The 16,466-nt window shown below is 41.3% G+C and overlaps 1 protein-coding gene across 4 annotated transcripts in view; it reads right to left on the minus strand.

Moving 5' to 3' along the window:
• Positions 1–16,466, minus strand: part of Lars2 (leucyl-tRNA synthetase 2, mitochondrial) — a 139,063-nt gene that overhangs the window by 75,635 nt on the left and 46,962 nt on the right. For all 4 annotated transcript variants that reach the window (XM_015489384.2, XM_048795482.1, XM_048795483.1 and 1 more), the window contains exon 6: positions 6,566–6,655. In XM_015489384.2, the coding sequence (XP_015344870.1) occupies positions 6,566–6,655 (90 nt within the window). The remainder of the gene's footprint in view (positions 1–6,565; positions 6,656–16,466) is intronic.

Below are 16,466 nucleotides of genomic sequence, written 5' to 3' on the forward strand. Positions count from 1 at the left end.
AAAAAAAAAAAAAAAAAAAAAAAAAGCAAAAAGCATTGGGAGGGGCAAGTATTAACTTAAGTTATACAAGGAACAAACCTCCACTCAAACACACAAAAAATACCAAACCCACACACAGCTAAAATTGTATAATATATAAAAGAGGGGGGAAAGCACTATTTACCTCCACCTCCTGCTCTCTGCAAACCTCAGAGGATTCAGGAGAAGCAAATGCTTGGTACTAGCAGATTTGCAAAAACAAATAGGACTTTATTTTCTTATGGACATTTCCCACACAGGCTGGCATCTCTAAGGCTGTAGGTAACTAAGCGCAAGGAGGAAGAGGGGCTCCTAAGAGGTTTACACGTTATGATAAACCCTGGGTGTTGATGAAAGACAAATCAAAGCATGACACAAAAGCAATGTTTTTTCCCCAATAAAAGACTCCAGGGAGGAGGCAAAATGCCATAGGAAACAGTCTCAGATGAAAGATGCAGAGGCTGGAGGCTACAGGAAGCCACAGGCTTCGGTCCACCTCAACCGAAGCCGCAGAGGCAGGCTGAGACTGGCAGTAGGGCTGGTCAAAATCCAGGGCCCCCAGGGTCCAGGAAGCACAGTGGGTGCAGCCTGAGAAGCCCAGAAGTCATCTTCCATATCCCTTCCCCCAGGTCTCCTCTCCTCCGACTGTTTCCACCCTTCGGCTTCCTTTGAAGTCAGGACTTCCCTTTGCCTAGAGTTTCAGTTTTGAATATTTACTGTGATGGACACCCTGATTTTTAAGCAAATACAGTTTTGGCAAATAGGATCTAATTTGTATACAATTTTACTAATGACATGTTTCCCTGGTTGACATCTAAGTTGTCTGTCACCTACTGGAGCCAATTCTATATTCCGTGGTTGATAACTAGTCTTATTTGTAAAATACTGTTTTATATCTGCATTTTGAAATCAATCTTCATGAAGATGGACGTCATTAAAACATCTGAAAGCATACTGAAAAAAAAATTAAGAAAACAAAACAAAACCAAAAAGAAAGCACACTGAACTCTGAGTAGGTTTACCCACTGCCTCCCTCTTAACAGTTACCAAGCAATGTCACAGAATGAGTCATTCCAAATAAGAAAATTTCCCAGTTAATCAAGGACTGAACACTAGATTAATATGTTAGCAGAAGCTTTTTGAAAGCATTTCAGAAATGCACACCATTGCAAATGTGAAGAAGCCATGTTCACAAGAGTTCAAATTTGCAGTGATATCCCACATCCATTATTTAAAAACTTCTTTTGTGGTCTTCAGGATGGAACCTAGGGGCCTTGCACATGCTAGGCAAGTGCTCAACCACTGAGTCACCCCCCACCCCCAGCCCTTTTTCTTTTATATTGAGACAGGGCTTTGCTAAGTTGCTCAGGTTGGCCTTGAACTTGTAATCTTCCTGCCTCAGCTTCCTAAATTGCTGAGATTACAGGCATGTGCCAGCTCGGTCCCATCACTTTTGTTTCTTCCCTCTGTCCTCTGCTGCTGGGGACTCCTTGGACTCCCTTGGGAACTATCTGGGCAGTATCATCCTTATTTCACTATATAGTAACTGTGGTGCCTGTGGCCACTGTCAGATCTCCTGTTCCAACCCTTGCTGTCTCTCATCTTGCTGAGGGTCCTGGCCTCCCTGGCCTAAGCCTTTGCACAAGGCGCCAATGCCTCCCAGCACACATAAACATCAGCATGCTTTGGTCCCTGGCAATGAACACATCACTCCCAGGCCCTTGGCTACTCACCACTGCTCTCCTTGCTTCTTTTTCCTCAAACTCTGCTTTTTCCCTACCTGAGACCTTTTCTGAATCTACTGTCAAACAGTTTCAGGTTCCAGAAGTCTGGTAAAGCATATATTTTAGCAAACAGATTTAGATCAACTTGCTTCCTCTTGATAAAAGCATGCTTCACTAAGTAACATCATGTTGATCTCATTCAAGGACCTTGCTCTCAAAATCCATCCTGCTCCATTCCATCCAAAATGGGCCTGAATTCAGGAGAGGTCCCCAAGGTTACCATTCATCTGTTACTATTGCCACCTCCCTAAGCCACAGGTGTACAGTGGAAGAGGATGTGTTTGCAAAGTGATCTTTCAGGGCACTTCCTGAAGCTGGAGCCATGCTGCAGACCTAGCTTAGGGGGGTGAATTAGCACTAGCCAGCTGCCACTGAAAACACAGAGACAGTCAAACACAAACTCCCATCAAGGGATTCTCTACAATCTCCTAGGATGTCCACATATAACATGCAAGCATCCTTCTTTGTCCACAGAATAAAACCTTTTTTTTTTTTTTTTTTTTAAACCAGAGGTGCAATTAATGTTGCGTCAAGTAAGGTCTTTACATTCATATTTATTACTGAAAATGTTTTTGTTTTGTGAGAACAAGAGTAGATTCCTTTTGCAGTGGAACTGAGTATTCCATGGACAATACCGATTTGGAACAAAATACTTACTGCCTCCCAGTACATTCAGTAACGCTGACCTAATCCCTACCCTAAATGCTATTTACACAGCCATGTGAGAAGCAAATTTAAAGGCTGAAGCTATCTTTTATTAAAAAACAAAAAGTTATGACAATGTTGTTAAAGGAAAAGTACTAATATTTGATTTACTTTTGGTTGAATATGCTTTATATATATATATATAAAGTATATCAGGTACCTTCTAAAATCCATTAACTTTCTAAAATTAATTTCAAAAGTTTATAGTTAGGAATAAACCACAAACTGAGAATGCTCATGGAAATGTTTTATGTTTTTTTTCTTTAATACTTTTTTTTAAGATGTTGATGACTTTTATCTTATTCATTTATTTATATGTGGGGCTTAGAATCAAACCCAGTGCCTCACACATGCTAGGCAAGCACTCTACCACTGAGCCACAACCCCAGCCCAATGTTTTATGTTTTAAAGTCAATTTGAAGATAGTTATCCAATAAAAGGGGATCTACCTGATAAAAATATCTTGAATCAGGACTGATCTTTGAACAATGCACCAAAGGTACATTTTTTACATTCTGTTTATTATTTTTTCCCTTAAGATCATGATACTTCAATGGTGACTTAAAAATCAGTGCTCCATTTATAGCAGCACAACTCACAATAGCTAAACTGTGGAACCAACCTAGATAAATGGATAAAGAAAATGTGGTATATATACACAATGGAATATTACTCAGCATTAAAAGAGAATAAAATCATGGCATTTGCAGATAAATGGATGGAGTTGGAGAATATAATGTTAAGTGAAGTTAGCCAATCCCAAAAAGTCAAATATCGAATGTGTTCTCTGATTTAAGGATGCTAATTCATAATGGGGTTAAGGGTGGCATGGGAGGATTAGATGAACTCTAGATTCAGCAAAGGGGAGGGAGGGGAAGGGAAAAAAGGGAAGGGAGGGGGAGTGGGGGCAGGAAAGACAGTGGAATGAGATGGACATCATTACCTAAGTACATGTACGAAGACACAAATGATGTGACTGTACTTTGTGTACAACCAGAGATATGAAACATTGTGCTCTATATGTGTAGTATGAATTGTAATGCATTCTGCTGTCATATATAACAAATTAAAATTTAAAAATAAATTTTAAAAAATCAGCACTCCAGGGGCCAGGGCTGTGGCTCAGTGGTAGAGCACTTGCCTCGCATGTATGAAGCACTGGGTTCGATCCTTGGCACCACATACAAAAAATAAATAAATAAAATAAAGATACTGTGTTTGTGTTCATCTATGACTAAAAAAAAAAAAAAAAGAAAATCAATGCTCCAAAAACAATTTAAATCAGCAACTGATAACAAAAACATCATTTAAAAAAAATGGAATTTTATTCTGCCATCATGTATAACAAATCAGAATAAATAAATAGTTTAAATTAAAAAAAATAAAAATAAAATAATCTAAATTATTTTTTCCTAATATCTGTCCATAAATAGGCTGCCTCAGAATTAGCCAGGTAACCTTAGGTTGGTTGGTTTGTTTCCTGTTTTTCCAATTTAAACACCATAAGCACTCCATACCATAACTCCAACGGTATGCTCAGGTGGGGCATTTCCTGAGTACCTAGTCTGTTCCAGGCACCATTCTGGGTTCTTCATGAGCATTCACTTGTTTAGTCCTCAAAAACAACTCTACGAAATATGGAGAAAGTGCTGTGGTGAGCAGAATAACAACCTCTCAAGGATGTCCATGTCCTAATCCCTGGAACCTATAAACACATTACCTACATGCAGATGTGATAAAGTGAAGGCTCTTGGGATGGGGAGACTGTCCTTCATTACCCAGGTGAGCAGAATGCAACTGTTATGTTCCCCAGGGCACCCCTATTGGGGTAGGTGGAAGGAGCGTCAGTCACACTGATTTGGAAAACAAGAAAGATATTCTGGAGCCAGCCAGAAGGCTGTGCATGCATAATGGGATCCTCCCAAAACCTCTTACATCTTTAGAAAAGTTTCTCAGCTCCTAAGATGCTGAATGAGGCTGGCTTTGGATCTAATCCAACAGTGATGAGGTTCAGTTTACTATTTGGGTTTGAAGGCTGTAGAATTGAGGTAGCAAGCACAAACCCTGAGTGTAGAGACAGAGAGAAGCAAGTGTCCTGAAAAGGGAAATTATAATAAATATGCAATAAATTCAAAATTCAACTTATATATATAATAGACACAAAAATAAACTGTCTCGTACAGGAATATTAAATGTACATATAGGGCTCCCTGTGAGAAATGTTGATGCTATTATATTAATATGTCACATCATTTCATATTCCATGCATATAAAATAATAATCGGCACCCAGACAACTAAGGATAGGAAACACTAGATAATCTTATTGATGTCACACACAACTGTTCACACTCTTCATAGAATTGTTTAGTCTTTCCTGTCATCATTCTTTCTTCTACTTCTCTCTCCCCATTTTACCTCTTGATTTTTGTTATTTTTTTTTTAAAGGAGTTTGAAAGTTTTATTTATTTATTTTAATATATTTTTTTCTGTTCTTTTTAGATATACATGACTGTAGAGTGTATTTTGACAATCCTACATACATGGAATATAAATTCCCATTTTGTGGCTGTACATGATGTGGAGTTACACTGGTTGTATATTCATATATGAATATACAACCAGTTATGTGTTGTATATGAATATATGAATATACAACCAGGAAAGTTATGTGTCTGATTCATTCTACTGTCTTTCCTATTTCTAACCCCTCTCCTTTCCCTTAGATTTCTGTTATTATTTTTATATTGTCAAGGTTTAGGACATTTTTGTTTTATTTTGAAATTCTGTGTCTATCTCCATATCAATTCCAAAAATTTTAAAATCTGGGAAAACCTGCTATCAGGTCCCCCTCACCAGGTAAGCACACAGTTTCTTTTCTTCTCACTTAAAAAAATCCTATTCCTTTCACTCTCAAAAAATTAAATGTAAAATCTTGGCACATAATAATTATGTACATATTATTCACCGTAAGACAAGCAATGCAGTGGGACTCACAGAAAGAAATCATGATTCGGTGCCATCAAATCCCCCTGATCAAAGGAGAATGTGCCAAGCATAAAGGCAGAGTGGATTTCCTACTTGTTACTTCTCAACCTTCTAGACCAGTGCTGTCTGATGGAATGGTCTGTGAGGATGGGAATGTTCTACATCTGTACTGCCCAACACTACCAACCAGCAATGAGGGCATTGAGCACTTGGAATTTGGCTAGTGTGTCTAAAAACTTGGCTTTTTAACATTATTTAATTTTAGTTACTTCAAATTTAAATTTAACAACCACATGCAGCTAGTGGCTATAAATCACATGACAGTGCAGTTCCAAGCCTCTATGATACTCTTGTCTTGTTTCCCACCATTCCAAGCTTTATCTACTTATTGAGCTCCCTGCCATAACATACATGTCCATTTCCGTGTAGGTACTGGGATTTCTGTCTAGTGGGTGGTGCTGGCAATTGAACCTAGGGCCTCATGCATGCTAAGCATGTGCTTTACCACTCAGCTATACCTGCAGCCTGGCAGTTGTTCAGTAAAGAGTGCCTCTAGGGCTAGGGATATAGCTCAGAGTTAGAGCACTTGCTCAGCATGCATGAGGCCCTGGGTTCTATCCCAGCACTGCAAATAAAATAAAGAGTACCTCTAATTTTCCCAAGAACCCTAAAGAAAGATGCTAGCACTCCCATTGAACAGATGGGAAACCATGTTTCCTGAAGATTCTGTTACTCAACTGGTCACACAGCTGGGAGAGGAAACAGAGCTAAGAAGCCTGCATTTCCTCCTATACTCTGTCTCTTTGATCTCATCACAAGTATCAGACACTGTGTCATGTGTTAGGAAGTCAAGAGTGAAAGACACCCAGACCCGGTGTTGGAGGCACTAAACTGGCCAGGCAGTAGTTACTTTCTGGGTCTGCTGCAATTGATCCCATGAACTTGAAGTAGTATCCATTTTCACTGCTACTGTGCAAACAAGGTTTATTCTTTTCTTACATAAAAATGATGTATCTCAAGGACAAGGAGAACAATTGCAAATTTTTCCAGCTGCAGCTAACTTTAACTTACCTCCTTTTGATAAGCCAGACCAGCTTCATAGAGTTTAATAAATAGGTACTGAGTCCACTTGTAGTACTCTGGTGAACATGTAGTTATTTCCTGTCAATGTGGGAAAAAAACAACATGTAAAGGCCTTTGTAAGCATTCCCCTGCAATGTATGCTTCACCCTTGCTATTCAGTTTTGAAAACAATTAAATTCCAAAAATAGCTATCAGCCTATAGTATTTCCTCTTCATAAAGTATGGGACACAGTCATTTGTTCATGAAGGAGAGATGTTGTGGACACGCCTCCTCCCTTTCCTAAGTCATGTTCAATGGTGACAAACAACTTCAAGTCTTTTGTACATCCCTTGCCCACCCCACCCATGCAATTAAAAGGTGAATTATATTGTAGGAAAAGAGGTATTACAGTTTTGTCAGCATAAACATACATTGGGGGCCATGAATATAAGCTCATTTGGAAAACAATCACAAAATTCAAGAGGAATATTTGCCCACTTTTACATAGTCCTTATTTCAAAACAAATTTTGTGTTTCTACATGTAACTGGGGCTGGTGGCTCCTGTAGATTCATTATTTTCCAGGTATTACATTATATGAATCAGGCTGTTGTCTAATTAGGAAGGCTGGGGACATGGTCAGGGATAGACACTGCTCAGAGACACAGTTTCTGAGTTATACAGCCCTTCTGGAACTTTCCCTGAAATGCTCATTAAAACAAAACAAAAAGTTATTTCTAGACTTTTAACACTTTATCTTGAAGACATCCTTCTGAATTAAATTGCTTAAAAGCTTTTATTTTACCCAACTGGCTAGAAATTGAGACCCTCTTCATATTTTCACTAGGAACTACTTATTCAAACCCAGTTCCATAGACAAGAGTCTACTGGGGGGTTTAGTGCCCACAGAGATGTTCACAGTCCTTCCCAGGGAACATTTCTTTGTCACAACTCTGTGTGTGTGTGTGTGTGTGTGTGTGTGTGTACACACATGTGCTATCCATCATGTAGTGGGTAGAAACCAGAGATGCTATAAAAAATCTGTAATGCACAAGACAATTTCCAGAACAAAAAAATTAACCAGCTGTAAATGTTAATAGAGAGAGGAGAAATAGGAGAAATCTTGATCTAAGGGTTTAAACTATTTCCATTTGATTCTGAAACCACAGGCAGATTAAAGGAGAATTAACTAGGCAACTCTCTGATGGGCATTTCATAAAAAAGTGATCAAAGGATAAAGTGTCATTGGGCAAAGTGGAAATATGGAGTCAGTTAACTTAGTACGCCTCTCCATTAGATGTGGTCCTATTTCTTTGAGCACGACTTGTAATGCACACGGAAATGCTGCATGATGCCACCACCAGCCCTCCTCCGAGACACACTCCAAGCAGAGACAGACAGTCAGGGCTGGAGACGCAGATGGATACAATTCTGAAGCTCTATTATGCATGCATAATGCTGTTCGCTGAGAATGAGCGACTGATTTTACCATCTAGATTTTAAATCATTTAATATGCCTCCAAGTAGTGGTCTGACTTGGAAAATTTCACATAATAGATTCATGTAATAAATTTTCTATTTTGAAGTGAGAGAGGCATATGGTTTCTCTTGATACGACAGTTTATCCCTCCCATGAAACAGTTGTTGAACTGTTTAAAGATCATCCATTTAACCAGAAAAAAAAAAGAAGAAAAAGATCATCCATAAAAATCCAGCACCGGACTGGGGTTGTGGCTCAGTGGCAGAACGCTTGCTTTGCACATGTGAGGCACTGGGCTTGATCCTCAGCACCATATAAAAATAAGTAAAGAAAATAAAGATTATTGTGTTCATCTATAACTAGAAATTAAAAAAAAAAAAAATCTGGCACCATACCCATATGTTCAAACCCAACCCTGCCTGCATCCCCAAGGGGGAGTTCTGTGTCTGGGGCGGGGGCTCTCTATTGCCCACCTCTGTCTACAAGCTGTGAGATGGCACCAACTTGGTAAGACTTCTTGGTGAGGCTACAAAAAAAGACCAGGGCTGTTCACTGTGTTCCAAAACCTCTTTCCATTCCTGAACTTTCCTTTTTCCTGCTTTCAAATAAGCCCACATCTATGTAAAGGTACCATTGTTTTTAATACGAAAAGTCAGGTAATTCAAACCTATGGCTCTAAAAGCGATTGCGATTCAGCCACACTCCACATAGATTTCTATCAAGGTGTCAACTTTATATCCTCCTGAGCTCTAGAAAGTGCAATCTAGCTGCCAAGAGACTCAATTTACGCATCTGGGATCTCAACTAAAATGATTCCTCCACACTGCAATTTTACATCCTACAATATCTGGTTTTAGCATTAAAAATATTTTGCATATTTATAGGCAAATACAGAGCCCAACACAGAAAGTGAGCTCTCTCAGAACATGAGAGGCTCAATGCATGCTCTTTGAACAGACACCTGGCTGCCCACACCTCAGTGGCCCAAATATTTAGGTCATCTATCAGAGATTGAAGAGAACAAAGAAAAAACCCAATGTACCATGTTTATCAAGCCAGTCATTTGGTGGCCCTGTGCACTGGAAAATAAGCACAGTTAGAAAGCTGAGCAGCCACCATGCATCACTGTTCCCATAATTTAATAACTAAGCCAGCCTGGCCAGTAGTTCCTGTGGCACAGTGATGTGACAATGACAAAGTCCAGGAAGGCTCAGCCACAGAGCCTACTTTCATGAAAGTAGGCTGATGAAAACAACACTTGCTCTGTGAGGAGGAATCCCTCCAGGCCACTGTCTGAGTACCCAGATGGGATCTCTTCAACCTGGAAGTATCTGGAAGAACATGATCCTGGGGAAAGACATCCACTCTGGAGTCATGTGACTTGGGTTCAAGTCCTTGCATTATCACTAGCTTGGTGGCCATGCCACACGGTCTAGAAAACAGAGGTGGTATAGAATGCAATAACGGATGTAAAGCACAGGCTGGGCACGTGGGAGGGACCAAGGGGTGCCATCCTCTTGACATGAGTCAGAACGTGTTATGACAGGGTGAAGCTGGTGCGGCCCCACACCACCTAAGGGAGGGTTGATGTACCCGTGAGGCTCCTGGGGCCAGGCAAGAGGGAGAAAAACAGCTTAATACCCCTTACCAGGCACTGGCTTCCTCAGTAAAAAAAAGATGGTGTTTATGAGCAAAGACCAAAGCACGTGGCCCAGGCTGCTCCCAGGCAGCTCTGATGGTGACCCACTGCAGGGAGGGTACAAGATCACTTCCGCCCCCACCCTCTTATGCTCTTGCAAGATTTAGTTGGGTCCTTGTTTCCTGGTCCATTTGTATCTTCGATAGTGATTGGTCCCAGATCACAGAACAGCCCAAACCACTCAAGGCCATCATGCATTAGGAAGGTATCGCCACCTCACAATAGTTAGATTCATCTATCAGGGATCTAAAAGAACAAACAAAAACCTGACACAACATGTTTATCAAGCCAGTCATTTGGTGGCCCTGTACACTGGAAAATAAGCACAGTTAGAAAGCTGAGCAGCCACCATGCATCACTGTTCCCAGTGATAAGACTGCCTCCCCGTCTCCTCCCTGTGAGCCTCCTGCCATCAAAACAATGAATCTTGGAAACAGGAGAAAGATACTCACAGACTTTTCTTAAAAAGTGATCTTTGGTAATGTGCATTTTTGTCATTTGTTCTCTATTGCAACAGATCAAAAGGAGACATGTGGTGATGAGCTTGGCTTTTATCCCGTCCCCGGTTCTTCAATTCTGAAGAGGAGGGATTCTGAAAGCAGAGTCCAGCTCAACAGGAGCTAAGGGCACTGTTCAATCCCTGTGGCATTTCCACCAGGGTTCTGGGACTTGTGTTAAGGGTCTCTCTATGAGCCTGCCCTTGATCCACACCCTCCCTGTGTGATTCAGCCCCATCCCAACTCAGATTCTCTTAGGTCCTACCCTGTTTTCAGAAAATGGATATAATAAGAAAACCAAGTATATAAATAAGAAAACCCACTTTAAGCCCACCTTCATGGCAACAGATACACAAATTTTACTAGGCAACTACCTGTACTCAGTGACTAGCTGTTTAAAAGGCTGCACCTTCTGACAGCTCATTTCTCTTCCTGAAAGAGAAGCCTGGCCTGGGGCTTCCAGAGAAGAGGAAGTGAGAAGATGGTTAGTTCCTCCCTCATATGCTCCTAAATGATCCTCAGGCATAAGACGGACCTAGAGAGTGAGAGAAGACAGCTCCCACAGCCCTGGCTTCCAATCTGAATGAGCCCCTCCTGAGGTTTCTATCTGGGCCTTTCTCTTTTTCTCTTGTTCTGAAGAAAGTTAGCTGTCATGAGCTGCCCTAGGGAGATGATTATGTGGCAAGGAACTAAGAGAGGCCTCTAGCCAACAGGCCAGCAAGGAGCCAGCTCTCAGTCAGCTGCTGAAAACCATGCAACAAGCCTGGAGGCAGATCCACCCAAGCCAAGCTTTCCCACAAGCCCTCAGCCTCAGCCTCAGCCTTGACAGCAGCCCTGTGAGGGGCCTGTACTGGAGGCCCTGGGTAGGCCTCGCTGCATTCACAGTCTGCAGAGACTGGGACATAATAAATGCTTATTATTTTAAGCTACTAAATTTAAGTTACAATTTAGCTTGAATCAATATACTGATACATTAGTAAGAGGGACCAATAACTAGACAAAATCTTGGGAAGGATAAGAGAATATGTGGGGCAGAATCAGTTTGCTGCCCAGGGTACAAAAAAATGACAGGAGACCTGGTACTCCAGGTTCCTGCCCAGCTGAGCTGGGTTTTAAATGCCAACTATCCTTTCCTCATTTGGGACCTAAAACAGACCATTTGGCTGTGTCGTTTAAGCCTCCAAATTTCATTCACCTTCTCAAACAGGCTGTCAGCTCCAAAGGGCAGGTGAAGGGCTGGGCCTGCACACTGGCTCTGCCAGGGACTCACCCGCTATTCCAGAAAATGACTTGTCTCTCTGGGCCTCTCTTTCCTCATTTGAAAACCAAGATACTATGAATGCTGTAAGGATCAAGGGATCTGAAGAGGGTTGGCCCGCCTTTCCAACACTGGCAGCCCCTATAGGTGCATAACAGATGTTCACTAAAGCAAAAGAAAATAATAATAATAATAATTAATTAATTAAGGTTAATTTAGGTGAGCAAGAGTCACCATATTTTAAAAAATAAAATGAAATCCTAGAGACAGGATTTCAGGATTTATACTTCTTAACTATAATAGGCTTTCTAAACAAGAGTGCCATTGTTCTTAGAACACTGAAGACTGTCAAATATAGGTTCACATAAGAAATGCCATCTCAATTCACACTCAGACACAGTGCTTGAGGAAACCTGGGTGCAGAATATCTAAAACTTGAGCCCAGCACCGTGGTGCAGGCTTATAATCCCAGTAGCTCAAGAGACCGAGGCAGGAGGACCACAAGTTCAAGGCCAGCCTCAGCAACATAAAAAGACCCTATCTCAAAATGCAAAATATAAAGGGCTAGGGATGTGGCTCAGTGGTAGAGTCCCCCTGGCTTCAATCTCTAGTTCTGCAAACAAAACAACAAAACAAAACAAAAACCTTCAAAACTCCAAAGGAAAATGAGAGAACCACATTTATCTCCGTTAACAATTTCCACACCACCAAAAACGATGGCCTTTCAGAAGGAGGGTGCAGTTAGAGCAGGTCTCAATGCCTTGGTGTCATACTGGTGTAGCATTTTATGTCCTCCCCCACTTAGGACACCAATGAGAGAACACCACCAAGGATCTGCTGCCCAGAAAATGGTGATGCAGAGACTGAAAGAGATTTTCTACCCAACTCAAGGCTTTGCATGTTCATTCGCTCAGAGTCCTTCCACAGACTAACTGAATTTCAACTAGGCACATGGGCTAGGCACATGAAGATGAGCTTCCTCCATTACTGAGCAGATCAGCCACCCACAGTAGGCCTTTGCAGTCTCACCACTCACCAGCAAAGTCCCTCAGCATTTTGATCCTCCCCGCATCCCATTCCTTCCCATTTCTTTCTGAGGGAAAAGAGAGACAATCTATTGCACACCTGCACCCCCACCAGCACTCTGGGCCCTGGACCCTCCTACCTCTCCAGGTTCTGTGGCATTCTATCTCATTTGTATCTTCCCTTGTCATTTACAGCCAGGGTCCCCAGCCTAGAACACCTGGCCACCCACTCCTCCTTTCTGAACTATGAATCCCTGCGTGTCCCACGGCCAGGCGCTCTCAGCCTCACTGTCTGGCCTCTTCTCCTTTTTCTCTTTTTTCAGGTTCCATTTTTGCCAAGGTTCTGCCTCTGGCCTCTCTTACCTTCCATGTTCCCCTCTTTGCAGAACCGAGGGAACAAGTGTTAAGATCAGGGTAGTTAATTAATCTTGAACCTAACATTTGTCGAGCAGCTCATTTTTATGCCATTATGTTCCTCTACTCAGGACCAACTTTAGACTGAAAATGAGCGTTTAAAGAAAAGTGCAAATGACAAGTGCTAGACACTGTGCTTTTATAGAGTCTGCATTTTATTCTTAAAGGTCTTGCTTCTCAAATCTAGGGCTACAAGCAAAATTCTTACGTAATTTGAAAGGTTCGTGTTCCACAGGTTCTTGAGGCCAATTTAGAGCACGTGTTAATGGCAGGGCAATCATGATCTTTGTAGTTTAAAGATACTGTCTTTCTTACTGAAAGTGGCTTGATCAGAGAACCCTTTTTTTCTGGTATTTTTTTGATCAATATTTTGAATATGATCATTTTTATGGTGACCTGAAAGTGATCCCACGCACACTACATGAGATTCTATGGAATATCCATAGTCAGACAAGCAGCAATTTGTTGAATTTCTTGGTAATTGTTCTTTGCCAGCTGACAAGAATCTCATCAAGGAAGCTTAACAATACAGACAGCTTTTCTAACTAGACATTTGGGAACAAAACACCCTTCCATTAAGCTACAGATGAGATTAATTGGTTTGAGTTGTAATTTATTATCGGTCTAGTTGGGCAGATGCCAGTATTTCAGCTGCCCAAGCAACATGAACTCTTTACAATTGCTCCATTTTTCTAGAAGGATAAGAGCATTAGTTGTAATCTGCAACATCCTTAAAAATTTCAGCATCGATAGGACAGAATCATCTGAAAAATGTTTTCATGAGGCCTGTCCTCTAAGTTTCCCGAGTAATATGCGGGCTACTTGTTAGATATGGACATGGATTCAGAGGAAGAGGAAATACCAATCCATCAATCCCATGGAAGCAAACAGTGACAGCAGAACCCAAAAGGAGCTGTTCAGCTGTCTGCAAGCTCCATTAAGCAATGAGCAGTAGAAACTGGCTATGGCTTAAAGATTTCATGAGACATAGACCAAAAAATAAAACCAAAAACTTAGAAAATCATTTTGCTAGCCCAGTGATTTTTAAGGGTCAAGCCAGGAATGGGGAAGCCTAGATCAGAATCTCCCAGGAGGTGGTAGGGGGCGGATTTTTAGAACTGTACATACCTTCTTCTGCTTCTGGGAAGATGGAGTAGCTGTATTTTTCACTGTTCTTGCTACCAAATACAACCCAAAACTCTGGGCTATATTCTTCCAGAGTTATTAGCTATGCTTAGTATCTACACATGCTTGTGGGCGTGTGTGCACAAATACACACATGTATAGTGCGTATGTATCTGTGTGTGTGTGTATACACATACATATACACTAAGTATGAATAAACATAACATCCTAAAAGGTAGAGAAGGAAGAATGGTTACGGACCTTAGAATCCAGGGAATGAGAGTGTTGAATTCCATAGATTTTTTTTTTTAATGCCCCATAAGTCCCAGAATTATAGCTAATGAAGCCAATACTCTAGAAACACGGGTGAGTGCAAAAAAAGAAAAGAAAGAACAGGCAAGGGGGAGGGGCACGAGGATTACATATTCAAAGGATCATCTCAGGGATCAGCAAGACCACACCCACTGCAGGTTCAAAGGTGGAAAACCAAATTTGTTTCAAAGACTTTCAAGGTCATAGTCATTTGAGAAGGGATCCCTGGGGATGCCCCATATGCCCCAAAGCACCTGGGGATACTTCTTCCCTTCTTCAGCTACCCAAGCATAGAGAGGCTGCTACAGCTGTGGTTTGAGTGGGACCAGGTACATTTGGCAACGGTGGCTGACCCCAGTGTCAGCCATGTGATGCTGGTTTTGCAGGCATGCAGAATGCAAGAGGCTTCCACCAAGATTTCAGAGGAAAGCCTGGGAGGCCAGGCAGTCTGTGGCAGCCATGAGCATCCCTGCAAGCAGCTCCCAACAGGGTGATGTGTAGAATGTTAGGAGTGAAGCTTAAGCTGCAATAGAGACCCCAGGAAGGAAGAGATGCTAGGAATGGGACTGCTTGCTGAGGGAAGCTGAAGGCAGCATCAAAACCTGCCCAAGAGAGAGACCATGTGGGCTGCAACCAGCAGAGCCATAGGGATGGGCTGCCCAAGCCCCTGGAAACCCACATCCTGCCACAGTGTGCCCCAGGTGTTGGCTAAGGAGTTATAGAGTTTAGGGTTTGCCCTGCTGTTTTTCATATCTGCCTTGGTCTGATTCTTCCTTTCTATTCCCTTAATCCTCTCTTTTGGAATAGGAATGTTTATCTTGTGCCATTATATCTTGGAAGTATGTAAGTTATGTTTTTAATTTCTCACAGGGGCTTACAGCTAGGAGTTTGCCTTGAATCTCATAGGAAACTTTGGATTTGTACTTTTAAGCAGCGCTGAGAGTTGAGGCTTTGGTAACTCCTGGGGATGGGCTGAATGTATTTTTCTGCACTGTGAGACAAACATGAACCTTTGGGGGCCAGAGCATAATATTATAGTTTGGGTCTGGAAATGTCCCCCACAGACCCACATGTTGAAGACTTGTTCCCAGAGCCAAAATAAACCTTTTCTCTATTTAAGTTGCTTATCTCAGGTATTTGTGAATGGGAAGCTGACAAACACAGATGGTCTCACCTGCAGAACGGAAGGGATGAAGGAAAGAATCAGTGGACTCCAAGACAGATCAATAAAATTTACCGAATCTGAACAACAGAGAGAAAAAGACTGGGGAAAAAAAATAAAAGAAATTTGCAGATGACATGATTCTATACCTAGCAGACCCAAAAGGCTCTACAAAGAAACTATTAGAGCTAATAAATGAATTCAGCAAAGTGGCAGGATATAAAATCAACATGCATAAATCAAAGGCATTCCTGTATATCAGCGACAAACCCTCTGAAATGGAAATGAGGACAACCACTCCATTCACAATATCTTCAAAAAAAATAAAATACTTGGGAATCAACCTAACAAAAGAGGTGAAAGACTTATACAATGAAAACTACAGAACCCTAAAGAGAGAAATAGAAGAAGATCTTAGAAGATGGAAAAATATACTCTGTTCATGGATAGGCAGAACTAACATCATCAAAATGGCAATATTACCCAAAGTTCTCTATAGGTTTAATGCAATGCCAATCAAAATCCCAACGGCATTTCTTGTAGAAATAGAGAAAGCAATCATGAAATTCATATGGAAAAATAAAAGACCCAGAATAGCAAAAACAATGCTAAGCAGGAAGTGTGAATCAGGCGGTATAGCGATACCAGACTTCAAACTATACTACAGAGCAATAGTAACAAAAACAGCATGGTACTGGTACCAAAACAGGCGGGTGGACCAATGGTACAGAATAGAGGACACAGAAACCAATCCACAAAACTACAGCTATCTTATATTTGATAAAGGGGCTAAAAGCATGCAATGGAGGAAGGATAGCATCTTCAACAAATGGTGCTGGGAAAACTGGAAATCCATATGCAACAAAATGAAACTCAATCCCTTTCTCTCGCCATGCACAAAAGTTAATTCAAAATGGATCAAGGAGCTTGATATCAAA

Source organism: Marmota marmota, unplaced genomic scaffold (assembly GCF_001458135.2).
Source record: "Marmota marmota marmota unplaced genomic scaffold, marMar, whole genome shotgun sequence".
Taxonomy (NCBI): Eukaryota; Metazoa; Chordata; class Mammalia; order Rodentia; family Sciuridae; genus Marmota; species Marmota marmota.